This window comes from Myiozetetes cayanensis, unplaced genomic scaffold, assembly GCF_022539395.1.
Source record: "Myiozetetes cayanensis isolate MyiCay16 unplaced genomic scaffold, myiCay2020 scf6-25, whole genome shotgun sequence".
NCBI lineage: Eukaryota > Metazoa > Chordata > Aves > Passeriformes > Tyrannidae > Myiozetetes > Myiozetetes cayanensis.
In genome coordinates this window covers 26,004,541-26,030,589 of record NW_026087853.1, presented here as the reverse complement: position 1 = coordinate 26,030,589, position 26,049 = coordinate 26,004,541, and the positions used below count along the sequence as shown (strand labels likewise).

The 26,049-nt window shown below is 36.8% G+C and overlaps 1 protein-coding gene across 1 annotated transcript in view; it reads left to right on the top strand.

Moving 5' to 3' along the window:
* Window positions 1-26,049, top strand: part of SCFD1 (sec1 family domain containing 1) — a 52,362-nt gene that overhangs the window by 846 nt on the left and 25,467 nt on the right. Inside the window, exons 2-14 of the mRNA XM_050336779.1 lie at window positions 4,813-4,883; window positions 5,725-5,813; window positions 6,796-6,886; window positions 7,699-7,821; window positions 9,217-9,304; window positions 10,850-10,939; window positions 11,429-11,484; window positions 12,460-12,545; window positions 14,287-14,386; window positions 17,593-17,732; window positions 18,480-18,570; window positions 18,926-18,999; window positions 20,598-20,679. Of these exons, the coding sequence (XP_050192736.1) occupies window positions 4,813-4,883; window positions 5,725-5,813; window positions 6,796-6,886; window positions 7,699-7,821; window positions 9,217-9,304; window positions 10,850-10,939; window positions 11,429-11,484; window positions 12,460-12,545; window positions 14,287-14,386; window positions 17,593-17,732; window positions 18,480-18,570; window positions 18,926-18,999; window positions 20,598-20,679 (1,181 nt within the window). The remainder of the gene's footprint in view (window positions 1-4,812; window positions 4,884-5,724; window positions 5,814-6,795; window positions 6,887-7,698; window positions 7,822-9,216; window positions 9,305-10,849; window positions 10,940-11,428; window positions 11,485-12,459; window positions 12,546-14,286; window positions 14,387-17,592; window positions 17,733-18,479; window positions 18,571-18,925; window positions 19,000-20,597; window positions 20,680-26,049) is intronic.

The following is a 26,049-nucleotide window of genomic DNA, read 5'->3' as shown; positions in this document are numbered from 1 at the left end:
TTATCTGCCAAAAAAAGTCAGAGTCTCTGTGTGGACATTGAGTATTGACTAGTATGTTCCATCTTTTTGTACCAGGAGTCCTTTCTGCAATCTCATTCCTGTGTCCATCTGCCATTGATAGTGCTACTTGATGTTCCTTTCCAATCCTTTGCTTTTCTTCTCTTTGCTACCGTTCTAATAAAGCCCATTTTCTTTGCACTCGTATTCTGTACAGCTTTATTCTTTTCTTTTGTGCTTCACCACGTTCATGGAGTGGGTTGGGTTAAAGATCATGTAGTTCCAACCCCCTCTCTGCTCTGGGCAGTGACACCTTCTGCTCAAAGCCCCATCCAACCTGGCCTTGAACACTTCCAAGGATGAGGCATCCACGGCTTCTCTGAACAACCAGTTTCAGCATCTCACAACCCTCATAGGAAAGAATTCTTACCTTATATCTAATCTAAACCTACTCTCTTTCAGTTTTAGGCCATTCCCCCTTGTCCTATCACTACAAGCCCTCGTGAAAAGTCCCTCTCCAGCATTGTTCTAACCTACTTTAGGTATTGGAAGGCTGCTATAAGGTCTCCCCAGAGCCTTCTCTTTTCTAGGCTGAACAAACCCAACTCCCTCTGCCTGTGTTCATAGGAAAGGTATTCCAGCCTCCAGATCATTTTGGTGACTCTTTTCTGGACTTGATTCAACAGGTCCACATCCAGAGCTGGATGCAGTGTTCCAGGTGAGGTCTCACCAGAGCAGAGTAGAGGGACAGAATCCCCTCTCTTACCCTGCTGGCCATGCTGCTTTTGATGCAGCCCAGGGTACAGTTGGTTTTCTGGGCTGCAAGTGCACATTGCCAGCTCATATCAAGCTGGCATCCATCAACCCCCCCGAGTCCTTCTGCTCAGGAGTGCTCTAAATCTGTTCTCTGCCCAACCTGTATTTGTGCTTGGGATTGCCCCATCCTAGCTGCGAGACCTTGCACTTGGCCTTATTGAACTTCATGAGGTTTGCACAGTTCCCACCTCTCAAGCCTGTCAGGGTCCCTCTATATGACATCTCTTTGCTCCAGCTTACTGAGGAGGAATTTCTTCATGGAATGGGTTGTTAAAACATTGGAATGGCTGCCCAGGGAGATGGTGAAGTCACCATCCCTGGAGGTATTCAAGAAACAACTGGGCATGGCAATTGTGCCGTGGTCTAGTTGACAAGGAGGCAGTCAGTCAGTGGTTGGAGTTGATGGTCTCAGACGTCTTTTCAGCCCTAAATAATTCTGTGATTCTGTGGCCTCATCGTGCAGCTTGATGTCATTGGCAAACGTGCTGAGGGTGCACTGAGTCCCCCTGTCCATTTGCTGATAATTGTTACTTGATTACTTCAGTCATTTTACCACTGGACCTATGTTGTCTTCTCTTGGGTCTTTTGCTTGGAGATAGATTGAGGAACTGAAAATATATGGAAAAAGGGAAAGATTTATTATGATTTAGTGTTTGTATTACCATATATGTACACTATCTATTGTGACCTTTATCCTGGTTCATAACCAGTCAAAGCATATCATTGTGCAAGCACGGTAAAAACGTGATCCTTGCCCCAGGGAACATTCAGCAGAAGTGTAAATGAACTGACAATATGAGTACAAAAAAAGAAGCTCAGAGACTGTTTGTCTTGATTGTCACAGCACATAACTGTGACAGTCTGATTACTGTCTTCCTTCACATAGAACTCATGCTGAGTTTTACTTTAAGCTGATAAACTCTGCAAAGCAGCTGTTTCAGCTCCCGTAGTACCAAAATACATAACCATAGAGCTTTAAAAATATTGCTCATAATGGCTGAAGATGTCACCAGTGGTGAGGGACCAAAGAGTCCAGGAGCAGCCTGTAATCAACTCTCAGGGCTGCTCCATGGTATTTTAAAAAGAAGAAAAGAAAAAAGTGTTAAGAAAGTGGACGGCTGGTTTCCAGGGAGACTTAGGACTCACTGCTAGCTTGGATCTTCCCACAGTCACATTTCACTGCTAGTAATGTGATTTGAAAGGACAGTACCGAGGAGGAAGCAGGGACAGGCTGTGAAAGAGGACTTCGGAAACATTACCTGGGCATGAATAGATGGTGTTAGGAAAGCCAAAGTTCAAGTGAAGTTGAATGGTGCAGCCTATATCTAGAGAAATGAGAAGTGCTTCTGCTACAACGTTAGTAGCAAAAATGTGAATAAGCAAAAAAGGTTGGCTCATTGCTAAATGGACCTGGTCATTTAGTGGTGATAGGCACAGATAAGGCTGAGGAACACAATGCTGCCTTTGCCCCAGTCTTCACCAACAGTCTTACAGGCCTTTATGTCACTTTGGAGTCAATCACGGAGTGAATCCCATTAGAAAATACTTCTCATCACATGAAGGAAAAGGCAAGCATGGATCTGTGTATGGTAATCCATGCCTGACCAGCTTAATTGCCTCCAATGAGAAAATGACTGGACTTGTAGGCAATAGGACAATAGAGCATGTCATTTACCTTCACTTCAGCAAGGCTTTTGATCTGTCCTTGTATCTAGGTCAGGATGTTACGGACTGAATGAATGAGCAGCTAGATACATAAAGCAAAACATCTGCATGATCAGGCTCAGAGGGTTGTGATTAATCAGACATAATGTACCTAGAGGCTAGTAACAACTGGAGCACCACATGAGTGTATTCTGTGATCTCTCCTATTTAAAATCTCTTATTGGTCACCTGGAGGAAGTGTCACAGTATACTCTGATTAACTGTACAGGTGACGGCAAACTGGGGGAATCTGTTCTATTTGAGGGCAGAACTGCCACTCAGAGGCACCTATGTGGGCAAGAGGAATAGGCCAGCAGAGATCTTACGAAATGTAACGATGACAAATGTAAATTCCTGCACCTAGAAAGGAAGAACCCCTTGCAACATACAGGCAACAGTGTTTTGCCAGACCAGAGAACAGTTTGGAATTGCCAGACTGATTGCTGGAGAGCAGCACTGCTGAAAAGGCCTGCAGGGATTCTCAGTGGACAACAAGCTGAACATGAGCCCACAGTGAGGCCCTGCATAGCAACATCACAGGAGCACAACCAGCAGATGGAGCGATGTGGTTATCTCCCCTACCCAACCCCAGGAGACCCTGTGTAGTACTGCATCCACTGTGGCTACAGTGCAGGAAAGCTGTCTAGCAGTTGGAGGGAGTCAGTGGGGACTACCAGAGTTATCAGGGGCTTGAGCACTGAGGGAAGAATGTACCAGTAGGACTTGTTCTGCCTGGAGAAAAGGTGGCTTCAAGGGGACCAAACAGTAGCTTCCTAATACCTATGGGCAGCACTGAGGAGAAGGAGCCAGACTCCTTTGTACTGGTGTATGGCAGTAGGGTGAGGGACAACTGGCATAAATTACATAACATAAATGAGATGTTTAAACTGGGCATAAGGAAAAACTTTTCCCCATAAGGACAGTCAGTGCCATAGGTTGCACAGTGTGGTTGTAGGATATCCACCCCTGGAGACTTGACGGGATAAAGACCTGAGCAGCCTGGCCTAGACCCTGCTTGAGCAGCAGGTTGGATTCGAGGTTTCGCAAGGACCTCTCCATCCTGAGCTGTCCTGTGATACTGTAAATCCCAGGGAACTGCACTGAGTATGCTCACAGGCTTCATTCAGCCAGAGTCAGAAGTTTTCTACTGCTTTCTATTTATGAGCAAAGTGATATATGTTGCTCTGATTTTCCTCTTTGCGAAACCCTGTGATGATTTTGGTTATGAATTTGAAGAGAATAGCTGCTAATTTATAATGATGCAAATAGTCCTTTGCTGTTAGTCAAAGATGTGAGAGCAGCACATAGTGTGTTGTTTAATAAGGTAACTGAGGAAGGACTCATTACTTAATAGATTTATAAATTAGAGGTAGGTGAAGGAATCTGCTTTGGTTTCTGTGTTGAATGGCAAGTTAAATGTAAGTTCATTCATTTTTCTAAGAGTTTTCTTGATGCAAATTAAGGGTATTTTTGTTCCCCTTAAAGCAGCAATTTCCTCATATGACTTCTCAAAATGTTTTAAAATGTGTATCAGTTTTAGTCAGTTATAAAGGTATTTTTTGTTTGTGTGTATAGTGTTGTTCCAGTGTTGTTCCGGGAGCCCCTGGTGGTCTAGTGGTAAGGGCGCGGCGCTGTCACCGCTGAGGCCCGGGTTCGATTCCCGGTCAGGGACACTCCCGGGCAGGTGGAGCTCGTTAGCCCTTAAAGGCAATCCATCTACGTCCTGAGGACCTCGCTGCCACCGTCCAAGCTCGCTTGGCCCCGGCAGATGAACCTTAGGATTAAAGGGTGGGCTCAGTTCCACGCACACTGTGTCTCACCTAAAAAAAAAAAAAATCCAATGCGCAGGCTGGAAGGGGTAAAGACCTTCCCCAGATCTTCGCTCACAAAGATTGGCCATTATTACATTATTATAGTGTTGTTCCAGTGGAGTAGGAAAAGAGATCAGGGAATAAAGCAAACCAATTCCTACTGCCCAGAATGCACTTTAAGGAAGATACTGGACTTATTTTTAAGGCAAACTGTGTCATATAGCATGTATAACTAAGGAGAGTTAATGTTCTGTGACTTGCTTCTTTTCCTTTTGCAGTGTCTTCTGGACCCCATAAATTTTATCTGACATAAGCCACTTGTCAGTCAAAGCTATATAAAAGTAATGAAAATTTTATTTGTTGCCTTTATATTTTATGATGGTTTTCCTCTCAAATAAAATATATAATAAAACACTGCTAATGTGTTTAATCACTGTTGTTGAAGTGTAAAGAGAGTAAAGAGTTATTCGCCTTTATTTTCCAGTGGCTTTGAAACGCATGCTGAACTTCAATGTTCCTCCTGTTAAAAACAGCACAGGAGAACCAGTATGGAAGGTAAGAACTATTTGAACAGGAATATGAGAATTTTATAGTGTTCAGAAGAGTTCCGATTTGCAAATTTTAACTAACTCGAGTTCATCTTCCCTATGTTATTAATTTTTTCCTGTATTATAAATATACAGAATTGATTATCAAAACTACTGAGACAAATTCAGATATTGGTTGCTTGATGACCGAATGACTAACTGATTCTTTATGCAATATTTTAATGAGTAACTGAGGAGAATGTTTTTCAAATATACTTAGGTCTCATTCATTCCATTGGCAAAAGCTTGCATGATACCTTATAAGTAAACTCAAAGTCAGAAAGAAACCCATACAAAGGGAAGAACTACTGATAACCTTGAACAAGCTGAACTCAAGCTACCTTTATTACCTTTAAAATGTAACTTGTAGTTCATGAGAAGTTGTTGTTACTACTACAAAGCATAAATTCTGTCTCTTCATCTGTTGTCTTTTTTCACTGATTCCTCTCTGGGTCTCCTCCTGTCTCCTCCATCTCTCAAATGCAGTCAGAAAAACTCTGCACATATAATAACAAATTTCTGACAGCACACTTGTTTGTCAAGACAGTTTGCAGAAGATAGATGTGATGGTTCTTCTTCCCCCATTTATGTCTGAGTTTCTTCTTGTTCTTTTTTATATTTTATTAATTCATAAGCACAAAAGGAAGTCCGTGACAAATTAATGATTTATTTTAAACTGGTAGATGTTTAAGCACTTTTCAGATTAGGGTAGTAGTTTCCTACATCTGAATTCCTGCATCCACTGTATCCTATATTCTTCAGTATCCACTTTTTACAGCACTTTTTAAGATGATGTGTATCTGTTTCAGGTTCTCATTTATGACAGATTTGGCCAAGATATAATCTCACCTTTGCTGTCAGTGAAAGAGCTGAGAGATATGGGGATCACTTTGCATCTGTAAGTATTTTTTCAAAATTTGTATTTTTTTTCTAAAGAGAACTTTATTTAATATTCCTGCAAGTCATGAACAAAACAGTGAAAAATCAGAATAAATAACAACTAAAGTTTATATCCTGACTTGTTCCTTAAATCCAATGGCATTAATCAGGGAGCGGAGAGAGGGTTCCAAACACTGTTCAGTAGGATTTCTTCCTAAGTACAGGAGGCCCCTGTTCAAAAATTACCCAAGAGGTATTCTTTTGGAATATGTCTTTACAAATCCCTCTGTAATCATATATGTTAAAATTATATTGGCACAAACTGTTTCATGGGACTGTGTGTGTTTTCTGCTTGTCTTTTTACACATAGAATTTAATTGTTTGCTGTCAAACATATGGAATCTTTAAGTATTATTTTAAGACATTTCTCATTTCTTTTTCCCCAGATTACATTTACTTAATTCGTTGTCATTCCTTAACTGTGGTAATAATCATGAAGAAACTTTGAAGATACATTTATTTTTTCAAAATTTGATAAACTTTTGCTAAGTGAAGGCTAGAAATAGAAACACAGTTTAACATTTTAACACATTAGCAGAAATGTGAGAAAATCATCTAAGAACCTTGCCTTTAAGCAGGAAAGGCAAGTTTAATAGAATGAGATATGCAGGGATTTTTTATCATGTCAACAGTTTGCATGTGAACTTTGTGGATGCAGTATTTTAGCTTCCTCTGAATGGATAATCTATTTTTGAAGATTTCTAAAGCCTTTTCTCAAGTTTTGAATAAACTTTGGAGACATTTATTAATATATTAGCCAAAAATTATACAACTGTGATTTTTTGCTTTTCTTTTCATGTCTCATTCTTGCTAAAAATATAGCTAAATATAGGACAACATTGTGGAAAATTACATTTACTTGTACATAATTTCTTTAACTTTTTTAATTTTACACATATCAGAGAAGCAGCACATTAAGGATATATTTTTGTTCCTGTCAGGCTTTTGCATTCAGATCGGGACGCTATTCCAGATGTTCCAGCTGTTTACTTTGTAATGCCAACAGAAGAAAATATTGACAGAATGTGCCAGGTAACTTGCATGCTTAATGTTTCAGATGAGTGGACACAACAGTGTGTGAAGTAATTCTGCACTCACTGTGGTGTGACCGTTCTATATATAATTCTTGTGTATGTCTAAACACCTTTGCTGACATTTTTGACACATAAGCACGTATTGGTCATGAAAATATTACACAAAATGTTTACACACAAAACTTCCATTTCCCAGAAAATAGAAGGGTAAATATGTCTTGTGTGTTTCAGAGAGAGGCTTTAGGAAGTGAAAAGACAAGAGGCAGTGGGTACAAACATTCCATTTAAACATAAGAAAAAGCTATTTTAATGAGGGTAGAGAAACACTGAAACAGACTACCTGGAGAGTTTGTGGAATCTCCATCCCTGTAGATGTTCTAAACCTGACTGGACACAATCCTGAGCCACCTGCACTGTTTGATGCTGCTTTGAGCGGGAGGCTTAGATTAGGCTAATCTCCGTTTTTTCCATTCTCTGGGAGGAGATGGAAGGTTGATGCCTTTGCCAAAGGAAAGAAAAGAGCAAAGGGTATTTTTGGTCTGCGGTAAGGTGTGGAATAGCGATTGCTGTCTTTGAGATTAAATTTCATTTCCTGTTTTTTTGCAGTTCTATGTTAGGTTGCTTATATCTGGATATGTAATCAAAACACTGTACAGAGCTGTATGAACAGACAGCCAAGCACTTCTGAAAATTTAGCTTGACTGTGGATAATTGTAACACTGCGTAGTAAAATTATGATTTTTTTTTTAATTAGTCAGAAATATATTAGTACTTTTTCAGGAAAAGGGTTGTGTTTTTCCTTTCTTTTAGGATCTTCGAAACCAGCTTTATGAATCTTATTATTTAAACTTTATTTCTGCCATTTCAAGAAGTAAACTGGAAGATATTGCAAATGCTGCTATAGGTGCTAATGCAGTATCTCAAGTGGCTAAGGTAAGAAAGTCTCCCAGTCCCTAATGTTAACACCATTACAAGTGTTATTGAATTCTTGTTGTCAGGCATACTGGGTTAAAAAAGGGAATTTACAGTCATCTCATTAATGCAGCTTAGTACCATACTTTGGCTTAGTCAAAAGTCCAAGTGCTGCAAGACTTTTGTGCTAAATGATAAGAGGTTTCAGGGTGTTCCTGATCTCATCAGCTAATTGAGTGCCTTCGGTGCATATATGTTGAGGTGGGGTTTTAGCTCCTAAATACATAGAAAGAGCAGTATGAGTGCAGTTGTCATTTTAAATAAAATTTCGTACAAACGTACTCTTCTTGTGAGTACACTCCCATACCTTTATGATTTAAAGGCAGGTGTCAAGTATTTACTCTTTTGTTGGATGTACCAAAACCTGTAAATTAACTAATTATTTTCATATATAATTAAATAAATTCACTTTTTCTCACTCCAGTTAGTACTACTGGCATGAGACAAAGAACCTGTTGTGAAATGAAATGAACTCTACTTGTGTTGTTTAAGCCTTAGATCCTCAGCAGGAGTAAGCTGGTGTAGCAGTGTAAACTAACTGTCTTAAATCTGTTTTTCTGTTGTGAAATCCCATGAATAGTTTATTCCATGGAGAGATTTAATTTTTTTCCTGAATGTATGGCTATGTTACAGAAAAGTTAGAATTCATGAGCTGTAATGTCTTATTGTTCAGATATTACCCTCTTTCCTTTGTCCTGCCTGAGACCTTAGTGCTGCTTATGTTGAAGTCCTTCATGTTCACAAAAAATGAACCTATAATATTGAAATGTCCTCCATATGTGTTTTTTTTTTAGTGATGTTTGGCTACTAAAAATTTGTCCACAGAAACAGTTGAACTGTTCTGCCAATTTTCAGTGCTCTAATATTTTGTATTAATCACTCGGAGCCCCTGGTGGTCTAGTGGTAAGGGCGCGGCGCTGTCACCGCCAAGACCTGGGTTTGATTCCCAGTCAGGGACACTCCCGGGCAGATGGAGCTCGTTAACCCTGTAAAGGTAATCCATCTACGTCCTAAGGACCTTGCTGCCACCGTCCAAGCTCGCTTGGCCCCGGCAGATGAACCTTAGGATTAAAGGGTGGGCTCAGTTCCGCGCACACTGTGTCTCACCTAAAAAATCCAATGCACAGGCTGGAAGGTGGAAAGACCTTCCCCGGATCTTCGCTCGCGAAGACTAGCCATTTTTTATTTAATCACTCAATCTTTTCACAGACTTTTTAATTAATAAATTATATCTTGCATTTCTTTCTTTTAATAGGCATTATTGTAAAATGTTCAAAATTAGGTAGCAGTAAATCATATATGGGGTTTTTTATGCTTCGCTCTGGACTATTCTGACCACTATTCCTTAATTTCTAGGTGTTTGATCAGTATCTTAATTTTATTACTTTAGAAGATGACATGTTTGTATTGTGTAACCAAAACAAAGAACTTGTTTCATATCGTGGTAAGTAAAATTTATGTAAAAATTTAACCAGAATGTCTGAATTTGAAATTTACTTTAGAAGTTGTAGCTAATAACCAGCAGTGATTTTATTTTGCTTTGATCTGCTCAGAATTCAGGATAATCTGTTAGATGTGTAAAGTCATGAAAGAAGCAATTATGTGAAAGGCTTTCGTAGACAGAAAAGACACAAAAAATTCTCTCTGTTTAGTAATAGACAGGAAGCAATGAGCTTAAAATGCAATAAGAAAATTTCTGGTCTTATATTAGGAGCACTTTCTAACATTAAAGGTAGTGAAATATTAGCATAGATTACCTATGAATGTTACAGTATTTTCATGACTGGGAATCTTTCTGAATTAGTTTAGAGACAGAAATTGCATGGGTTTAACTCATATTTGGGCAAGAGGACTAAGTAGATAAACCCTCAGGCTCTCTGTGGTTCTGTTTTTCTATGACTGTGTAGAAGGAGAGTAAATGGGTAATATAAGAATAAAGTCAATGTTTGAGTCATCCTATTTTACGCTGTTCAAATGCTTCTTTACCATTAAGTTGAATTTTGTAAAACAACAACAAAATGTAGGAGACCTAAGTTTACCTCTCTGTAATAAATGCATTCCTCCTAAGCTTGCTACAGTGGAGAGAGAGGAACATATAGAAAACATGATAGAACATTTTACTGAAAGGTTATTAATGGAGTTTCTCAAAGGTTGACTTAACAAGCAGTAATATTGAATATCTGCATTGACTGCTATGGTACAAGAAACAAATGTGCTCATGAAATGCATATAAGGCACTGACAGTATGCAAGATTACTGGACCATCATAAATGAGTATTTTTTAGAACTGGAAAAGAACTGGCAAAGTAAAAGTAAGGTTATTTCCCCTCTGTAAGCTGGGAGACCATTGATTGGAGGTAACTACAGAATGATAGGCCTCATTAATTTCAAAGCTTTGTCATCACAGAAAAATACAGATGCTGGGAACAGTCTACCTTTCTTGGTGCTGATATTTCAGAAACTTGAAACTTCTATTGCTGCTGTCATCCTAACAGCCAAAGTCAAAACTTCGCCTTGCTAAGTATAGTTGCTGATAGAAATTGCCAATATAATCCATCTCCTTTAAGTTCTTAGAGGAGAAAAGCTGGGGGGAAGAAAGCACTTTTAAAGTTAGAGAATGGTTATGGCTGGCCATGCATAAATGTAGGATGGAAAGCTTATTAATGTTTAGAGCTTTGAAATTCATTTTTTAAGAAAGAGGAAAATACAGGCAATTATGTGAGAAACTTTAAAGGTAAAATAAAGCAAACAGGGATGTAGTGTTTGACCTCAGACAGTAAGCAATAATTTTCTCCCAATTTTTTTCTCAAAAAAAAGGGAGCAAAAACTAGTATATGTGCTAAGAGGGACATTTCATGATTCAATCTCTTCTGCAACAAAAGCTGTTGACTATTAAAAGCTCTTCGGTAAGAAAAGGATTGTTTTCTCAGTATGAAAGCAGCATAACCTTGCTTAACCGTATTCTTAACTCTTCTCCATGCTATTTTAGCCATTAACCGACCAGATATAACAGACACAGAAATGGAAACGATAATGGACACTATTGTTGATAGTCTCTTCTGTTTTTTTGTTACACTTGGTAAGTTTCCAAATTCTAGCATGTTTTCCATGTTCAGTGAGACAACTAGAAGTTTAGTGATTTAATATAGAAAATTAAAGGCAGAATTAAATCTGTGACAAAAATCTCAATAGTTCACTGGGTGGCATAATGGCCTTGCTCAGATTATTGCTTTATATCACTGCAAAGTCCAGTAAAGGCTGGACTTCATGGGAGTTGAGTCTTAGTCTTCAGTATCAGTGGGAGAAGAATACTGAGATGCAAAGATCTGGAATTACTGTTTTTTCAAAATCCTAGTTTGCAATGAAGATAGTAGTGCTTTGAATTTGAATTTGTAGCTCTCAAAAGAAACCAGACTCAAAGAAATAGAAGAAAAAAACTCACACAAACCCTGCAAAAATCTAACTGAAATACTCAAGGAAGAGGAAGGTACATTAATTTTATGAAAAGTATACTGATTTATAATCTGAAAATTATAATGCATGTAGAAGTCAATATATCTTTTATTAGGCGCTATTCCTATAATCAGATGCTCAAGAGGAACTGCAGCTGAAATGGTGGCAGTGGTAAGAACTGTTTTTCTAAACACCTATCATTGTTTTAAAACTTTCCTAACACCGTGTTTAGTTTTCTCAATATTAGACAGAGATCTGGTGTTATTGTATCCTTTTCCTTATGAAGGAAATAAAACTGGAAGGGAGGTATATCCGTTTTCCTTTCTGATTTCAATTCCATGGAACTCTTCTGTAGAAATTGGGATGCTATGGAATGAGATGATTAGAAACTTAAATGTAAATAATTAAACCTAATCTAGAATTTATCACAATTTTCTGACATTATGAATAAGATACATCTACACAGTTTAAAAAGTAGCTGTCTGGCCTTGTGTTTTTCTGTGTGTCTTAGTAAGAAATTTTTATCTATCTTACTGGAAAATCCCATAAGTAAAAGACATTTTTACTAAATCGAACTAAGCTGACATTGAACTTGATCATCAAATAGGTATGAAATGACCAAACTAAATCACAATGAGCAATATATACAGCACTATCTTCATTAGGGGTCACTGTGCTTCATTTCTTCCATCTTCTTCACATCTTCTTTGTCACTGAAGCCATAATACTGATTAAACCTAAGCATTCAGTGCGCATGCATTTGTATTGAGGATAATGTCATTTTTATGAAACACTTCTGTGGCAGTGTCTGACAGCCCAATTTGCTACTTCTGCCTCTTGGTGCCTCCTACTGTCATTTTCTGTTTGCATGTTTAGGGAAAGGTAGTTTTGCTGGTTGTCTGGGAGGAGATTAGTGGACATAAAGGAAATATCTTCAGTGTAGTCCTGGGTATAGATATAAATGCTGGAGGGAGAAAATAGAATTAAGATTTCTTTCTTTCCCTTGTGCAGTGGACCTAGTCTTCCTGCAGCTAAATCTTTTATAAACTACAAAAACAGCACAATAAATCTTTTAATGTTGATCATATGAAGAGGTTAGGAAACCACTGTTTTGTTAAAAGTGGTTTTGTTTTTTCCCCTCCTCAGAAACTGGATAAGAAGCTCAGAGAGAATCTAAGAGATGCCAGAAACAGTCTTTTTACAGGTGACGCACTTGGAGCCGGGCAGTTCAGGTATTGTGTTAGTAATAACTATGTATTTTTATTTTTCATATTTCTGTTATCTGAAATATCTCATTAGGATAAGTCACCACTGTACTGAAAACTGTATTTACAAGAATTTGTTTCAATATTAAAACAACTTATATACTCTTAAGGGAGTTTTCCAGTCTGTTAGCATAACCCATTTTAAAACTTTGTAGCTAAGTGTAACAGTCCTAGGGCAGTAAGTCGAAAATAGTATAATGAACCAGTTAATTTTGTTCACCCTCTAAACCAAGCTCATGCAAATACACTGTTTACAGGACTATGATATGCAATTGAATGTCTGAACATACCTGTTAGCAACCTTTAGTCCATTAAAAGAAAGGAAGATCCATTTTCTTATTTGTGCACACTGTTACCAGTTGTAGTTATGTCAAAAGCAAGTGTTTCTCAGCTGATCCCTATATATACCAGAGGAGAACCGCTTCAGGACTACCACTAATTAGATGGTTAAGGTCTGTTAAGTCATGGCCATTTGAATCCTTTGTGGATGCTTGCGTACATCTGATAATGTGTTCTCAGTAGCATCCCTCCGTACTGTTGTCCCCAGGTAGTTGAATATTCCACAGGCTGCCTTAGGAAAGTATATTATGGGAATTTATTCTGTACATGAAAAGGTGAGACATGTATTGGTAAGACTGTAGCTGAAGAAAACTGTTAAAATCTCCTAACTGGATATAAAACAGTCTTTTATATCAAATTAAGAGCAGATTTTGGATAAACAGCACCAAAAAAATCAAAAGTGGCAAAATGGAATGAGACTGAAAGGAGGGAGAATAGTTGTGAAATACCAGTTCCCTCAATTTCGTGGGAACTGCTTTTCCTTCAGTGGCATTAGTTGTTTTTCTAATAGTATAGCATCATTACCCTCAAAATTAAAATGCAAGGAAAGGGAAACATTGGAAACTTTAACCAGTTAAATGGCTTCAGACCTTTAGTTTGCTTTTCAGAATCATTAAGGTGACTAAGGTTCTTGGGATTATATATTGAAGTGAAAATACTTACTGCAAGGAAATCCAGAGCATGCTTTTACTATGTGCAAATACACTTCAGCTGGCATGTTTACTGTTGGGATAATGTGCTTAAGGGAAATGGTGGTAATAATTTTCTGTCAGTTCACAGTCTTCCTGTCTTTGCTATAGATTTTTCATGTAGCCATAACCCAAGACCTTTAGGCAGTAATGCATTCTTTTATCATAAAATTGAGTATTAATAGAATTACCACAGTGCATCTCAGAAGTTCATAAATTTTTTTTTCACAGACTTTGTATCCAAGCAAAGAGAAAAATGAAATTAAACACTCTTGGAAGGGAGATTTGATATTTGAGGTTCATAATGGAGTTTAAGGTCGAATATTACCCACTCAGGCAGTTGTTTGGAACTCAAATCTGTATCCACACAAAGATGTATTAGTTAATACCTAAAAAGCTAGTTGCTGTTCAGTGTTTTGACTTCTGTTCAATATTTATATATTGGTAATATAAAATAGTACAAAATAAAATAATCTTTTTATCATTACTCAGATTTGATTCCTGGAATTTCTGGCAGTGATCAGCCCCAGTGACTTTGGGGAAGGCTAGAGGAGCTCAGCAGTAGGCAGTTCTGCTTTTAATGTGAAATATGATGTAGAAGGTGGCTGATATCACTCAGGATGTTACTTGGGTGTTTTAATCATGTTTAAAGAAGTACTAACACAGTGTCATCTTTTCAGCTTCCAAAGGCCCCTATTAGTCCTTGTTGACAGAAACATAGATTTAGCAACTCCTCTACATCATACTTGGACATACCAAGCTTTAGTGCATGATGTTCTGGTAAGGATAAATCTGATTTTGTTACCAAAACTATTTTTTCATTCAGTTTGTTGTTAATACCACTTTCTCTCTTAATCCAAAATCTGAATTGTCTGTTTTATTTGGAAGATTTTCTCTAAAAGGTTTACTTAGCAATAATTTCTAAAATATTTAAAAAGTTGAAATCTTGATATCTTCAAAAGATAGTTAATTCATCAATCCTGGCTTTTTCTGTAGTAGTTCATGATCTTTATGTGATGTAATATCCAAACTCCTTCAAGTGTAATACAATTTCGAAAAAATAAATACTTTTAATGTGTTTTTAAACAAATTTTGGTTTTAGGTTCGATTTCTAAAAACACATTTTCCTGGTTTTGTCCACAAGGTGGTGTAGGTGTTCAATACAGAGATACCAAGTGGTATATAATCCTACTGGAGGAATCTCAAACAGATTTTTTAAATCATTTTTTTGAAATTCATATAGCCTTAAACTACCTTTATTTCCTCAAGTTTATTTTGTAATACCAATAGTAGAAATGTACTTGAATGAAAGCTAATACTGCTTACATAAGATTTATGCATTTTTGTATAGGTATGGAGTAAATAAGAAATAATAAATGTAATTAGTATCTGGAGGCTTTTTCATAATGAGAGTTACTCATGAAAATCATTTCAATATCTGGCTTTGAGAAGTATTTGGGGTTTATTTTTGAGACTGTTAGAGGAATACATGAAATATGCACATGCACATACGTGTTTGTATACAGAGTTGATTGTGAACTTGTCATGTGAAAGGTATTTGGTACCCCAATCATCCCACAGAACTGTGTGGTTATAAACAGAGTCCTGTCCAGAAACTTGCATTGCTACAAAGAAAATATTTCAGCACTAATGGGATGTTTTAGGACACTTGTAAATTCTATTTTATATGATTAATTCCTTCTGACAAGTGCCTTCCTCTTAACTGAAAGGGTGCTTTTTAAAGATAGAGAATTTTTGGCCTAGCTTTTTTAGGAAAGGCATATGTGAAAAGAATAGTTTGCACTGAGTTTTCTCCAGTAACTGGCTAGAGACTTGTAGGTAGAAGTTCTGAATTTCTACAGGTTTCTTTTAAAAGTAGTAAGGAGTAGGGTATGGAAACCCGAATAACAATTTTTACAGGTGTAAACACAATTCCACAAGGTCTGTGCTAACTTCACTTTGTCACCTGTTAATCACTTTATCAGCAAACACTCACTTACTCAATAGTAAAAGTATGTGAAGCTCCATCTGTTTGACTCCAGCTCATCTGCCATGTAGAGAAGGTAGTGTTGGGTGGCCTCAAGCATGTGTTGGGATAGGACTTCAGTGCCTCAAGGTGCAGAGTGATCATGTACTGGAAACTGAGGACTAGTACTACAAATATGCTGGGGTATCAATCATCACAGCAGAAGAATGATTTGAGGATTGTTGGATATTTGTCTGTACTGCATCAGGCTTCAGTAGTTTCTCTGGAACAACTTGTTAAATGTTGCATCTTATTTTTAACTGAGTGGATAGGATTATGAATTTGTTTAGTGAAATTGTAACCAAGTTGTCTGTGATTCCATGGCAAGGGCAAAAGTTTAATTTCAAAACCAGTCAAATTGTTCAGCTTAAAGGCAGGCTTGCCAGGCTCTTCATGCACTGAGCATAATATTTCAAGAAATAACTGCAGTAACCTTTTAAGAGGCCATGAATTTTAACTGTGAAAATGTTACCAAAATGCTGATTATGTAAGCTATACTTTCAAACAAATTGTTTTTCACTTAAGGTCTCAGTTAAAATAGACCAGGAATTCTGTGCAATGTTGAAACGTATTTTAACCCAGGCACAAAGTTAGGGACAGCACAAAGAGTGCTGCATCTATTTAGTTTTTAAACCTGGTGTTTCTACACATAAACAGACTTATGAGAAGATATTCCTGTTCTAACTAAAAAAACCTTTCAAGAGTGGATACAGAAAAATGGGAGGGATGAATAGAAAGCCTTATAAGGACAAAATGGGGGGTTAAACAGAGGAATGCTAATCAATAAGAATTATTTTGGAAAACTCCTTGTAAATGCCAAAACTAACTTGAAAACTCAGGTCACTGGTGAGTTAAATTGAGCCAAAACATAGATCTTCATTAAAAATTACAGCAAAATTTGCAATCAAGTAAATTTTTTTCCCTTCAAGTTTTTATTGAATATATGTACTTGAAAAATGCTCTTCTTTGCTGAAACATTAAACACATCTTGTAAGATGAGGTTTGTGCTCATTGACTGCATGTGTTTTATTTGAGCTACTTCTACTAGAGTTTTACTTCTAGCTAGTTTTATTTCTATTCTGACATGGATCGTTTGTAGTATTTAATTTTAAGTCCTTGCCAAGGGATAACTAGAAAAATTTTAAAATTTTATTTGACAGTTTCACTTACAGTGATCTGTTTCTGTAAACTTTAATGAACATAATAAAGTGGGGTTTATTTCTGGAAAAAATATCTGTTCTAAAAGGTTCATGACAGATTCTGTATAGCTTAAGATTTGATTCTCTTTATTATTTTTTGCCAAGCAAATGACACTTTTGAAATTTTTATGTTCATGCATCTGTGGAAGAAGAAAAGCTACATGGAGAAACACCAGCTTTGTTGCAAACTTTTGCTTTATCATGCATTCACTATTTCACTAGTGTTTAAAAAAAATTGGGAAAGACTGTGAATGTGTAGCTAAAGAGTCTTCACAGTGAATAATCCTGTTGCTGTTGTCCTGAACTTCTTGAAAGCTTTGATACATTTGTTATCAATGTGTAGGTGAACTTCAGCCTTAGAAACACTTTTTGTCTGCAACACGGGCACTTTTATGCTTTAGTTTTGGATGGTTATTAGAGCACAATTTTTGCTAAATAACGTGTTTTCTGTGCAGAAAACTGTTTGAAGTTCAGTGTCAGAAGACTGCTCACATATGAGACAATCAAATGTCTTTGCTTAATATTTGTTGCTTGTTTGGTGTATTTTTAAGTAACTGTGAATAATTTTGGAGTTCTTATATTGCTGTTGTTATTATCTAATTAGCTAGTAAACTGTTTTCTGCTCTCTTATGAAGTTCTACTAAATAGCTGTGTTAATTTTTTTTGGGGGAAATATTTTAGAAGATATTGGTTGAGTATAAAAGACTAAATAAATAATTAAAAATTGTCAAATACTTACATAATATTCTTCTTTATTTTAGGATTTCCATTTGAATAGAGTTAACTTGGAAGAATCAACAGGAATGGAAAGTTCTCCAGCAGGTGCTAGACCTAAGAAAAAAAATAAGAAGTCCTATGATTTAACTGCATCTGATAAATTCTGGCAAAAGCATAAGGGCAGGTAAGCTGTGCAGGTACACAGTTTATACTAATTTAGTCAAAACAAATTCTAAGTCTTCTTGATATTATGATAGTTCTGTTTTTCAGCTTATTTGAAAATATTTTATAAGTTTGGAGGCGTTTTTTAAGGTGTATTGGGTCTGGCTGAGATGCAGTTCATTTCCCCACAGCAGTCTTTACAGTGCTGAGCTTTGCATCGGTAGCTAGAAAGGTGTTGGTAACACACCAGTGTTTTGGCTACTTCTGAGCAGCGCTGGCACTGCATCAAGGCTGTCGCTCCAACATCCTGGGAAGTGGCCAGACATCACTGCTAGTGGAAAGTAGAGAACAAAATCTTGTTTTCCTTTGCTTTCACACACAAGCTTTGAATTTTTTCAACTGCCTGTATCTTGACCCATGAGTTTGGGGTTTTTTCCATCTTATTTTCTGCCCACCCAGTCCTGCTGAGAGGAGGGGCTTGACCCAACCTGCTCGAACCAGGGTCAACCAACCACATCATTGTCAATATTTGTTGCCTCTATTAATCGTATATTAGCTTTTTATTACAGAGCTTGAAAATGTTCTTACCAAAATTACATAAAATTATCAAAAGCGGTGAATAAAGTTTAAGTAAACCTAGAGTGAGGTGTCATTTTCACTTATTTGATACTGGTGCGTGATTTGTGTATTGTTATTTCCAAAAAGGTTCTAATGGTTCTAGTGTTTCAATTTGTTATTTAACTGAGCCTAATGCAGAGTATTGCATTAGTCCTTTTCCAGAAGTAGCCGAGTCTGTTCAGCAGGAACTGGAATCTTACAGAGCCCAAGAAGATGAAGTCAAAAGACTTAAAAGTATCATGGTAAGTTTATCACCTATATGTGCTTTATGTAAAGCTCTATAGGACTTGTATAGATGCTTGGCACACCCTGTCATCCCACACACAAAAGTTGTCAGTGCATACTGAATTTTAGACATAATACAATCTTAAAAGTCGGACTAGAAGTAGCATATTTCATGAGAAGGCTCAGTTTCTTGTGTTTAATGCTGTTGTAGTTATATAATTTCCATACTAACTGAAAAACACTATTCAGACATTAATCCCATTGAGAGAAAATAGATTCTAAATATATTGACTGTATATAATGCATGTGTATGCATTTGTACTTACTATGACTGGTTTTATTCCTCTTTCCAAACCCTTATTCAAAACCCAGGGTATAGAAGGGGAGGATGAAGGAGCAATAAGTATGCTTTCAGATAATACAGCTAAGCTAACTTCAGCTGTCAGGTAAGTGATCAATAATGCATTATTGTTTAATTAACTGGGAACTATTTCTGATTTTTTCTGTCATTGAACTTTTAACATTCTTTGAAATAAATAGCTTTAAATGTAGGCTATTCAGCTCAATAGTGTAGTTGAAATGTTTTATAATTCCTGATAAAGTTAAATGCAATATCGTAAACCAGTGCTTGCACGTGTAACTTCCACAATATGTATGAGCCATCTACACATGACCTTGGGAGTGTTTCCTCAGCAAAGCTGAGTAATCTAAGTGCATCACAGATTTGCTTGCACTCTTCCACCAAAAAAAAGACCTCTGCATTCCTTCATTAAGAAAATTGTTAGTTAAATCCACTTCTTGAAGTGTCTGCTTACTTTGCACAGTGTGTAATTAATTACATTTTGATTCATGTAGTTACTGTTCACAAGATTGTAGTTATTACCAACTCTGCATGAGAAGTTTACTCTCCTTTTGGAGAGACTTTTGGAGACCTAGCCACCATGGATGACAGTGAAACTCTGAGATTTAGACTTGTTTCTCGTTGTAAATTTGTTTTTCATTCCACTGATGCCTTGGAGAAGGAAGATGTTTAGTTTGCTGACTTTCACTAAGACCCAATCAGAAGGGAGAAGAAACAATAATTATTGTGAGGATAGATGGGGTGATATGCCCAGTGTACTGTGAAATCCAGTGTGCCTGCATGAGTTAGTTGTCTCTTAGTGAGTTTCAAAAATTGTTTTGTATGCTATGCCTAATTAGAATTTGATTGGAATTACAAAGGATGAGTGATGGATCAGACAGTTTACAAAAAGCAAGCAGGTATTTACATGCTCTCTATAAACTGAGTAAGACACTGGGTGTCCTGAGTGCTTTGGGATGTGAAAATGTATAGATCCCAAGCAGCCTTTTATAAACATGATTGCCAAGTACCAGCAGTGAAAATCCTGTAGATCATAACACCTTAAGTAATAATTTTTCTGCAAAGTAAATTTAACCATTCTGTTTCCCGTTTCACAAAAGAAAATATTTTAATCACAAATCCTGCATAGAGAATTATGTTCTATGCAGAAGCACCTGTGACAAATTTTGGGACATCTAGAGGTTCTTTATTTACTTGACAGATGTTATTATTTAATATAATTTTATAATTATTTGATTTTTTTACAGGTATTATTATTTGGCAGATACTGACACTTTATATGTACCAGAAATGAGCTAAATGTAGGTGATTATTTTTTTAGGTTAGCAGGGCACATATCTGTTGTTGGTCACAAGCTTTTAATGGAAATATTGGAGTACCCTTTATGTATATTTTTTGCTAGTCGAGGTCAAAAACCTGGTTTACTACATTATGTGTGACTAATGTCTTTATGTTATTCTGTTATGGTTATGAGAATCATTACATATGTAATGATTACAAATTACTTTGTAATTTCTTAGTCCAAATCCTATTATATAATTTTAGATTTTAATAGTCTTTAGAGGTTCCTTCCAACCCAGAAAGTTCTATGATTCTATATTATTTTTTTGTACCTACTGTATACAATACACAATTCAACTAATAGTGCAAATGAGCAGGTTAGTTTGTATTTAATCTCTTCAGCTCTCTTCCAGAACTTCTGGAAAAGAAGAGGCTCATTGATCTTCATACAAATGTTGCAACAGCTGTTTTGGAGCACATAAAGGTATGATTGCTCTCCAATTTCAGTTTTCTGTTAGTACTGCTCCTTAACTGGAGGAATATATTTGAGCTGGTGAAGATAAGAAAGTGAGTCTTCTCAATTGTGCTACCTTTTCGGAAATCCCTGTGTAACATTACTTAGTTGTTGAAGGGTGACAGAGAATGAATTTTGAATGCCTCTGCGTGGAAAGCGAAGACATACCCATTCTTTTCTTATCAGAATTTAATAGTATCCTCTCAGTCTTTTTTTAATGGTGGCCACAACTGCTATTGTGGGTTGAAATCTTTCTAAAATAAGTTTATGATGGAAGTGTTTTGTTTATTTAGAGATGTGTCATGGCAAGTCATGACTTCAGTCTAAGCAATTTTCTGCTCTTTATGTGTTTATCAGAAGGGCATTGTTGACTGCTCACCAACGAAAATGATACCCAGAGGTGTGGCAATAATGACACAAGTTACTGAAGTGGTCTTTCCAGCAGGGTCTGTATTAGATGTCTTGTGCATAATATAAGCACTTCAGAAGGATGCTTGTTCTCTTTCCTGTTTAAGTATGCTGCTCTTGTGTCAGAGACCTCACAGAGTGTTTAGTATCAAGGGAAGAACATGGTTACTGCCAGGATAACTTGGAAAATGGATCTGTTTTCACAGTATGAGAACAGAAATTATAGGTGTGGCTTTCAGAAACACTGAACTGAAATTCTGTTTTGGCAAGTGGTTCATGCACCAAGTTTCACTGAAAATCAATGGTTAGAAAATTTTACCCCAAGCTGTTTAAAATTCTTGGAAGGCAATGTGTTTTTAAGCTAGCTTTAACATTTGTAAAGTCTTCAGTTATTACTACTGAATTTTTTAAGTACAATATATAAACAAAGGATTCATTCTGAAACTTAAAGAATAGATTAATTTTACATATTTTTAAAGTTGGGGAAGAGATATTAGTGTGTCTCTATATTTAGCTTATTACTGTAGGGGCTTTTGTAGTATTAGGCTTGTCAATTTTCATATCTGACAATTTTAAAGCAGTACATTAATACCCTTGAGAAAGTAGAAGTCAACAATGTCAGTATTTTGACATCTTGATGTAAATTCACTTTTCTAAGAAGATACTGATGTGGTAATGGCAGGCCTACACCAGCAGGGTTTTATATATTATTTGTTGGAAGGAAACCACATTTCAGAGCAAGATGTAGGATGGCAGTAACATCAGTTTTGATCACCAGTGTCCTGTTGACAACAGACTTGAAATCAGATGCACTTGTTCATCCTCTATTAGGTGATAGCAGCACACTTTTGGTTAACTAGCGGTGGAGGGAATTAACTTTGGGTCCTTCTACAGAGCACTACAGCACTCAACTAGCCCTTTGGCTCGCTGCTCTGACAGAGAGCCTGCTATTAGAGAGTTCTGTAGGATTGGTCATCTGTTTCTCCATGATTCTTAATTCTGGAACTGCAGGTGCTCAGGCTCCTTACCTTGTTTTTGTATACATGTCAAAGAAGATTATGAAACAAATGACCATGCAGTTTCTTCAATACATTAATATGTACATCTCTATCATCTTTTGATTTAGAAAGTATCAGTTCATCTCCAGATACTTAGGAAACTGTCTTAAATTAATGTAGAAGCATATGTTTTTTTCCTGTTGACATTTGCCTACACTAAAGCCTTTTCACTGAATGAATGTCAAGTGTATTCCAACTGCTTTCTCATGACCATTTTCTCCTCTTTTTTCACCCTCTGGTGTTAGAAGAAGTACCTTTCTGTCTTGAGCTGTGGCATTTTAATATGCAGGGTGTTATGCTACCTAATGGATTCCTCAAAAATACTGTCAAAAAGGACATTGTCTCAGCCAGTACTTTTAAAAGAAATTCCCATGGCACCTTGAAGTTATGGTTAATAGGTTTTATGTACAGTTAAATAATTAAACCAGATCAGGATAAGAGAGAATTTTCTTTGCAAGTGCTGAAGTCATGAGGAGCTAGTGAGGCACCATACTCTTCTTCAGGTTACTATGGTTTCTCTTCTAAAATAATCTGGGAGTGCATTCATACTTTAAAATAGACTATAGGCATTGTCCATTGTGGGTTTTTGCTATATTAATGATTTGAGCATTTTTCTTCACTGCATATATGAGGATCAATGCAAAGAGTACTATGAGACCTATTTTAGATATACTAAGTGAATTTAGTCTTTCTTGTCATATTTTAATGTTCAGTTTACAGCTGCTTTCTACATTCTGTTGGATCATTTTCTAAGACACAAAAAGAGGAAACCAGAAATTAATCACATACTTAGGGGCCCTGGCAGTTTTCTGGCTTAAATGTTTAGTGAAATAATGGAAAGTATACATCACTTTTTCACTAAGTGAACCATCAAATATTTGTTGTCAGTGCTTAGAACAAATGCATCCTTGTTTTGTGTTGATGGGTTTTTTCTCTGCTGAAGCTGGTGACTGAAGGACAGTCCCAACAGATAACAGATTTAGGGCTAGAATTATGAATACCTAGCTGCTTTAGAGTTTCAAGTAGTGCTTATCTTTGCATGCCATTGTAATTTGAATACTCAGATTACTGAAGTATGTTTAATCATGACATACAAAAAGGTGTACACAAACATTTTCCTCAAATGATTAGTTGGAGAGGGGATAGATTAGGTAACCTCTAGCTAGAAATATGTGAATTTATGTGGCAGATTTTTACATGAATTATTATCTGTTATAAATTACTTACATTTGTTTGAATTATTTTTTATTTTAATTCCTACATATTTTTTTTCATCTGCTAATGGAGTCACTCAAAGTATCAGACCTTGAGATCAAACAAAAGCAGAGATACATGAAAAAAATTATGCAGGAAATTGACTCCTTTATTGGGATTGACAATAGCCTTTTGGATTTTCAAATTCTTATTTTATAAAGGAATCCCACTACTTGAACTGCTGTATTTTGAATAAGGTTATATTTTTGTCTTATACCATGTGTAGTGGGTTGACCTTGGCTGGATGCCAGGTGCCCACCAAGCTGCTCTTATTTCTTCCCTTCCCAGCTGGACAGGGTGGAAAATGACCTGTGGGCTGAGGTAAGGCATTGTAATAAAGTAAAAGTGAAAGTTTGCACGCACACAAGCAAAGAGGAAAGTAACAAGGTTTATTCTCTACTTGCTGTCAGCAGTGATGTCTGGCCACTTCCCCAGAAGCAGTGCTTCAGCACACGTAGCAGTTGCTCAGCAGACAAACATTGTAAACAATGAATGCCCCCCTTCACCCTCCTTTTCTTAGCTTTTGTATCTGAGCTGACATCATATGGTATGGAATATCCCTTCGGTTAGTTTGGATCAGCTGTGCCTACTTGTGTCCCCTCCCAAGATCTTGCTGTCAATGGGGGAAGGAATATTGAGAGATAGTGCTGATGCTTTTGCCAGCACCACTCAGCAGAAGCCCAAACACCGATGTGTTATCAACACCCTTCTAGCTACCAATGCAAAGCACAGCCCTGTGAGGGCTGCTGTGGGGAAATGAACACCATCCCAGCCAGACCCAGTATGTTCTCACTCCCATGGTCCTCTGTGGGCTGCATTCATTCACTAACGTTGTTCAGTAACGTGAACATTGTTCATTGTTCAGTGAAGAGAAACGATACGCGTTCATGAAATATATGTTACAGTGGTCCATGATAGTTTTCTCTCATTCAGAACTGATAATTCAGTAATTTTCCAGTAAAAACAGCTTTTTCTGCGTTCAGTTACGATGACCTTTCCATGATCATTCTGTGCAGTTCAGTGAAGGAGAACTGGCTATGATTACCGCTTCGAGCCTTCTTCCAGAGTTTCTCTTCCTCTTAATAGGAGCACACTATAATTACCTGACCAGCCTCACTTGTTCTGGGGCAGTTATTTCTGGTTGTTTTCTGTCAGCATCTTTGAGAAATTCCTCAAGTAGTTTCTTAATTTCTTCTCTCTTCTTCTGCATGTTCTCTCTCTTTGTCCCTAAAATTAAGAACTTTTGTACTGTAAAGAGGATAGGAGAGCTTCCAACAAGTCCTTACAAAAATGACTCCCTAAGATATTTCAATGGGTCCTGCTTCTACTTCTTTGCTTAAAAAAGAGGGAATTTTTTGTTCGTTTTGGAGTACAGCACTCGAGTAAACTTTCCCATGTGCTTCAGTAATTTTCCCTAAAATACGTTTTGGTTTATGAACAGCCTGTTTCTAAAGATGAGAAGTTGAAAGCTTTCACAAATACATTTTAAAAAAAGCAAGCTAAAGTCTGGCACTTTAACTGCAATACAGATCGTGTCCCTGAATTGGCAGCCAGAAAGGTCTCTTGAATGAGACTGGTATGGAACAAGATGTCATGGTAAGAGATCAAGAGCAGGAGACAGAAAAGGAATAACTGTAAATGTAAATGCATCTTTATTTTATTATTTTTTATTATCATTGATTTTCTTCACCTTGCTTGCCAGTTTAGCACCCATAAAAACCTCTCCTTTGCTGTGTTTTTTTATTGAATTTGCAGGGTTGTTTAGCTCCTATTCCCCAGCTTTTCCTCTTGGCACGTCTGTGAGTTTGCCATTGAGTGAGCAAAATTGCATTTACTTAAATTAAATGGGACATCTGCTTCTTACCAGTACTTCCTAGACAAGTTGGCTCTTCGAGAAGTAACTGTCTCGTTGATGTGGCATGTCTGGGATATCTATCAAAAGGTAACTAGTAGTGTTTAAGGCTATTCAGTAATCCATATAAAATTTGATTAGGTGTCCATCTAATTCCTGGCAAACCAGTATAAAAAAAATACTACCCTAATTAGCATCTTTGCTAGTAACTTTCATTAGTTATCTAGTGAAGAAGCAACTGATTAGACATATCGTAATGATCCATCTCTGTTCCATCGCATCAAAAAGAGCCTCAAAAATGCTGCTTATCTCTGATGTCCCTATTGTGGATAGAAAAAAAATGTGGACCTGAAGTTTTAGGATTTTCAGTTTGTTTGGGTTTTTTCCCCAAAGAATGCAAAGTTCACATTTCAAAACTAATTGTGAAAAATTTTTTAAGAGAGTGAGTGTTTCAATTTAGAATCAAAGTATACTATATATTGCACATATATGCAACCATTGAATTTTCTTTGCTGCTGTTAATCTGTTTTGTTCGGCAGTCTTAGTCAAACAGTCATAAAGTTGCACATGACTGAGAAGAATTTTACCTAGTTTGTGCTCCAAGTAAGTTAACAATTGTGAATCTGTTCTTACAATTCAAAGTAATCCATGTTTGAATTACCTAATTTTATTTAAATGTTGATCTGTAAACAAATACAGAGAAGTAGTGAATCTTTTTATGTTGTACATTTTTACATGCCATCTAAATAAACTTATCTGAAGCAGACG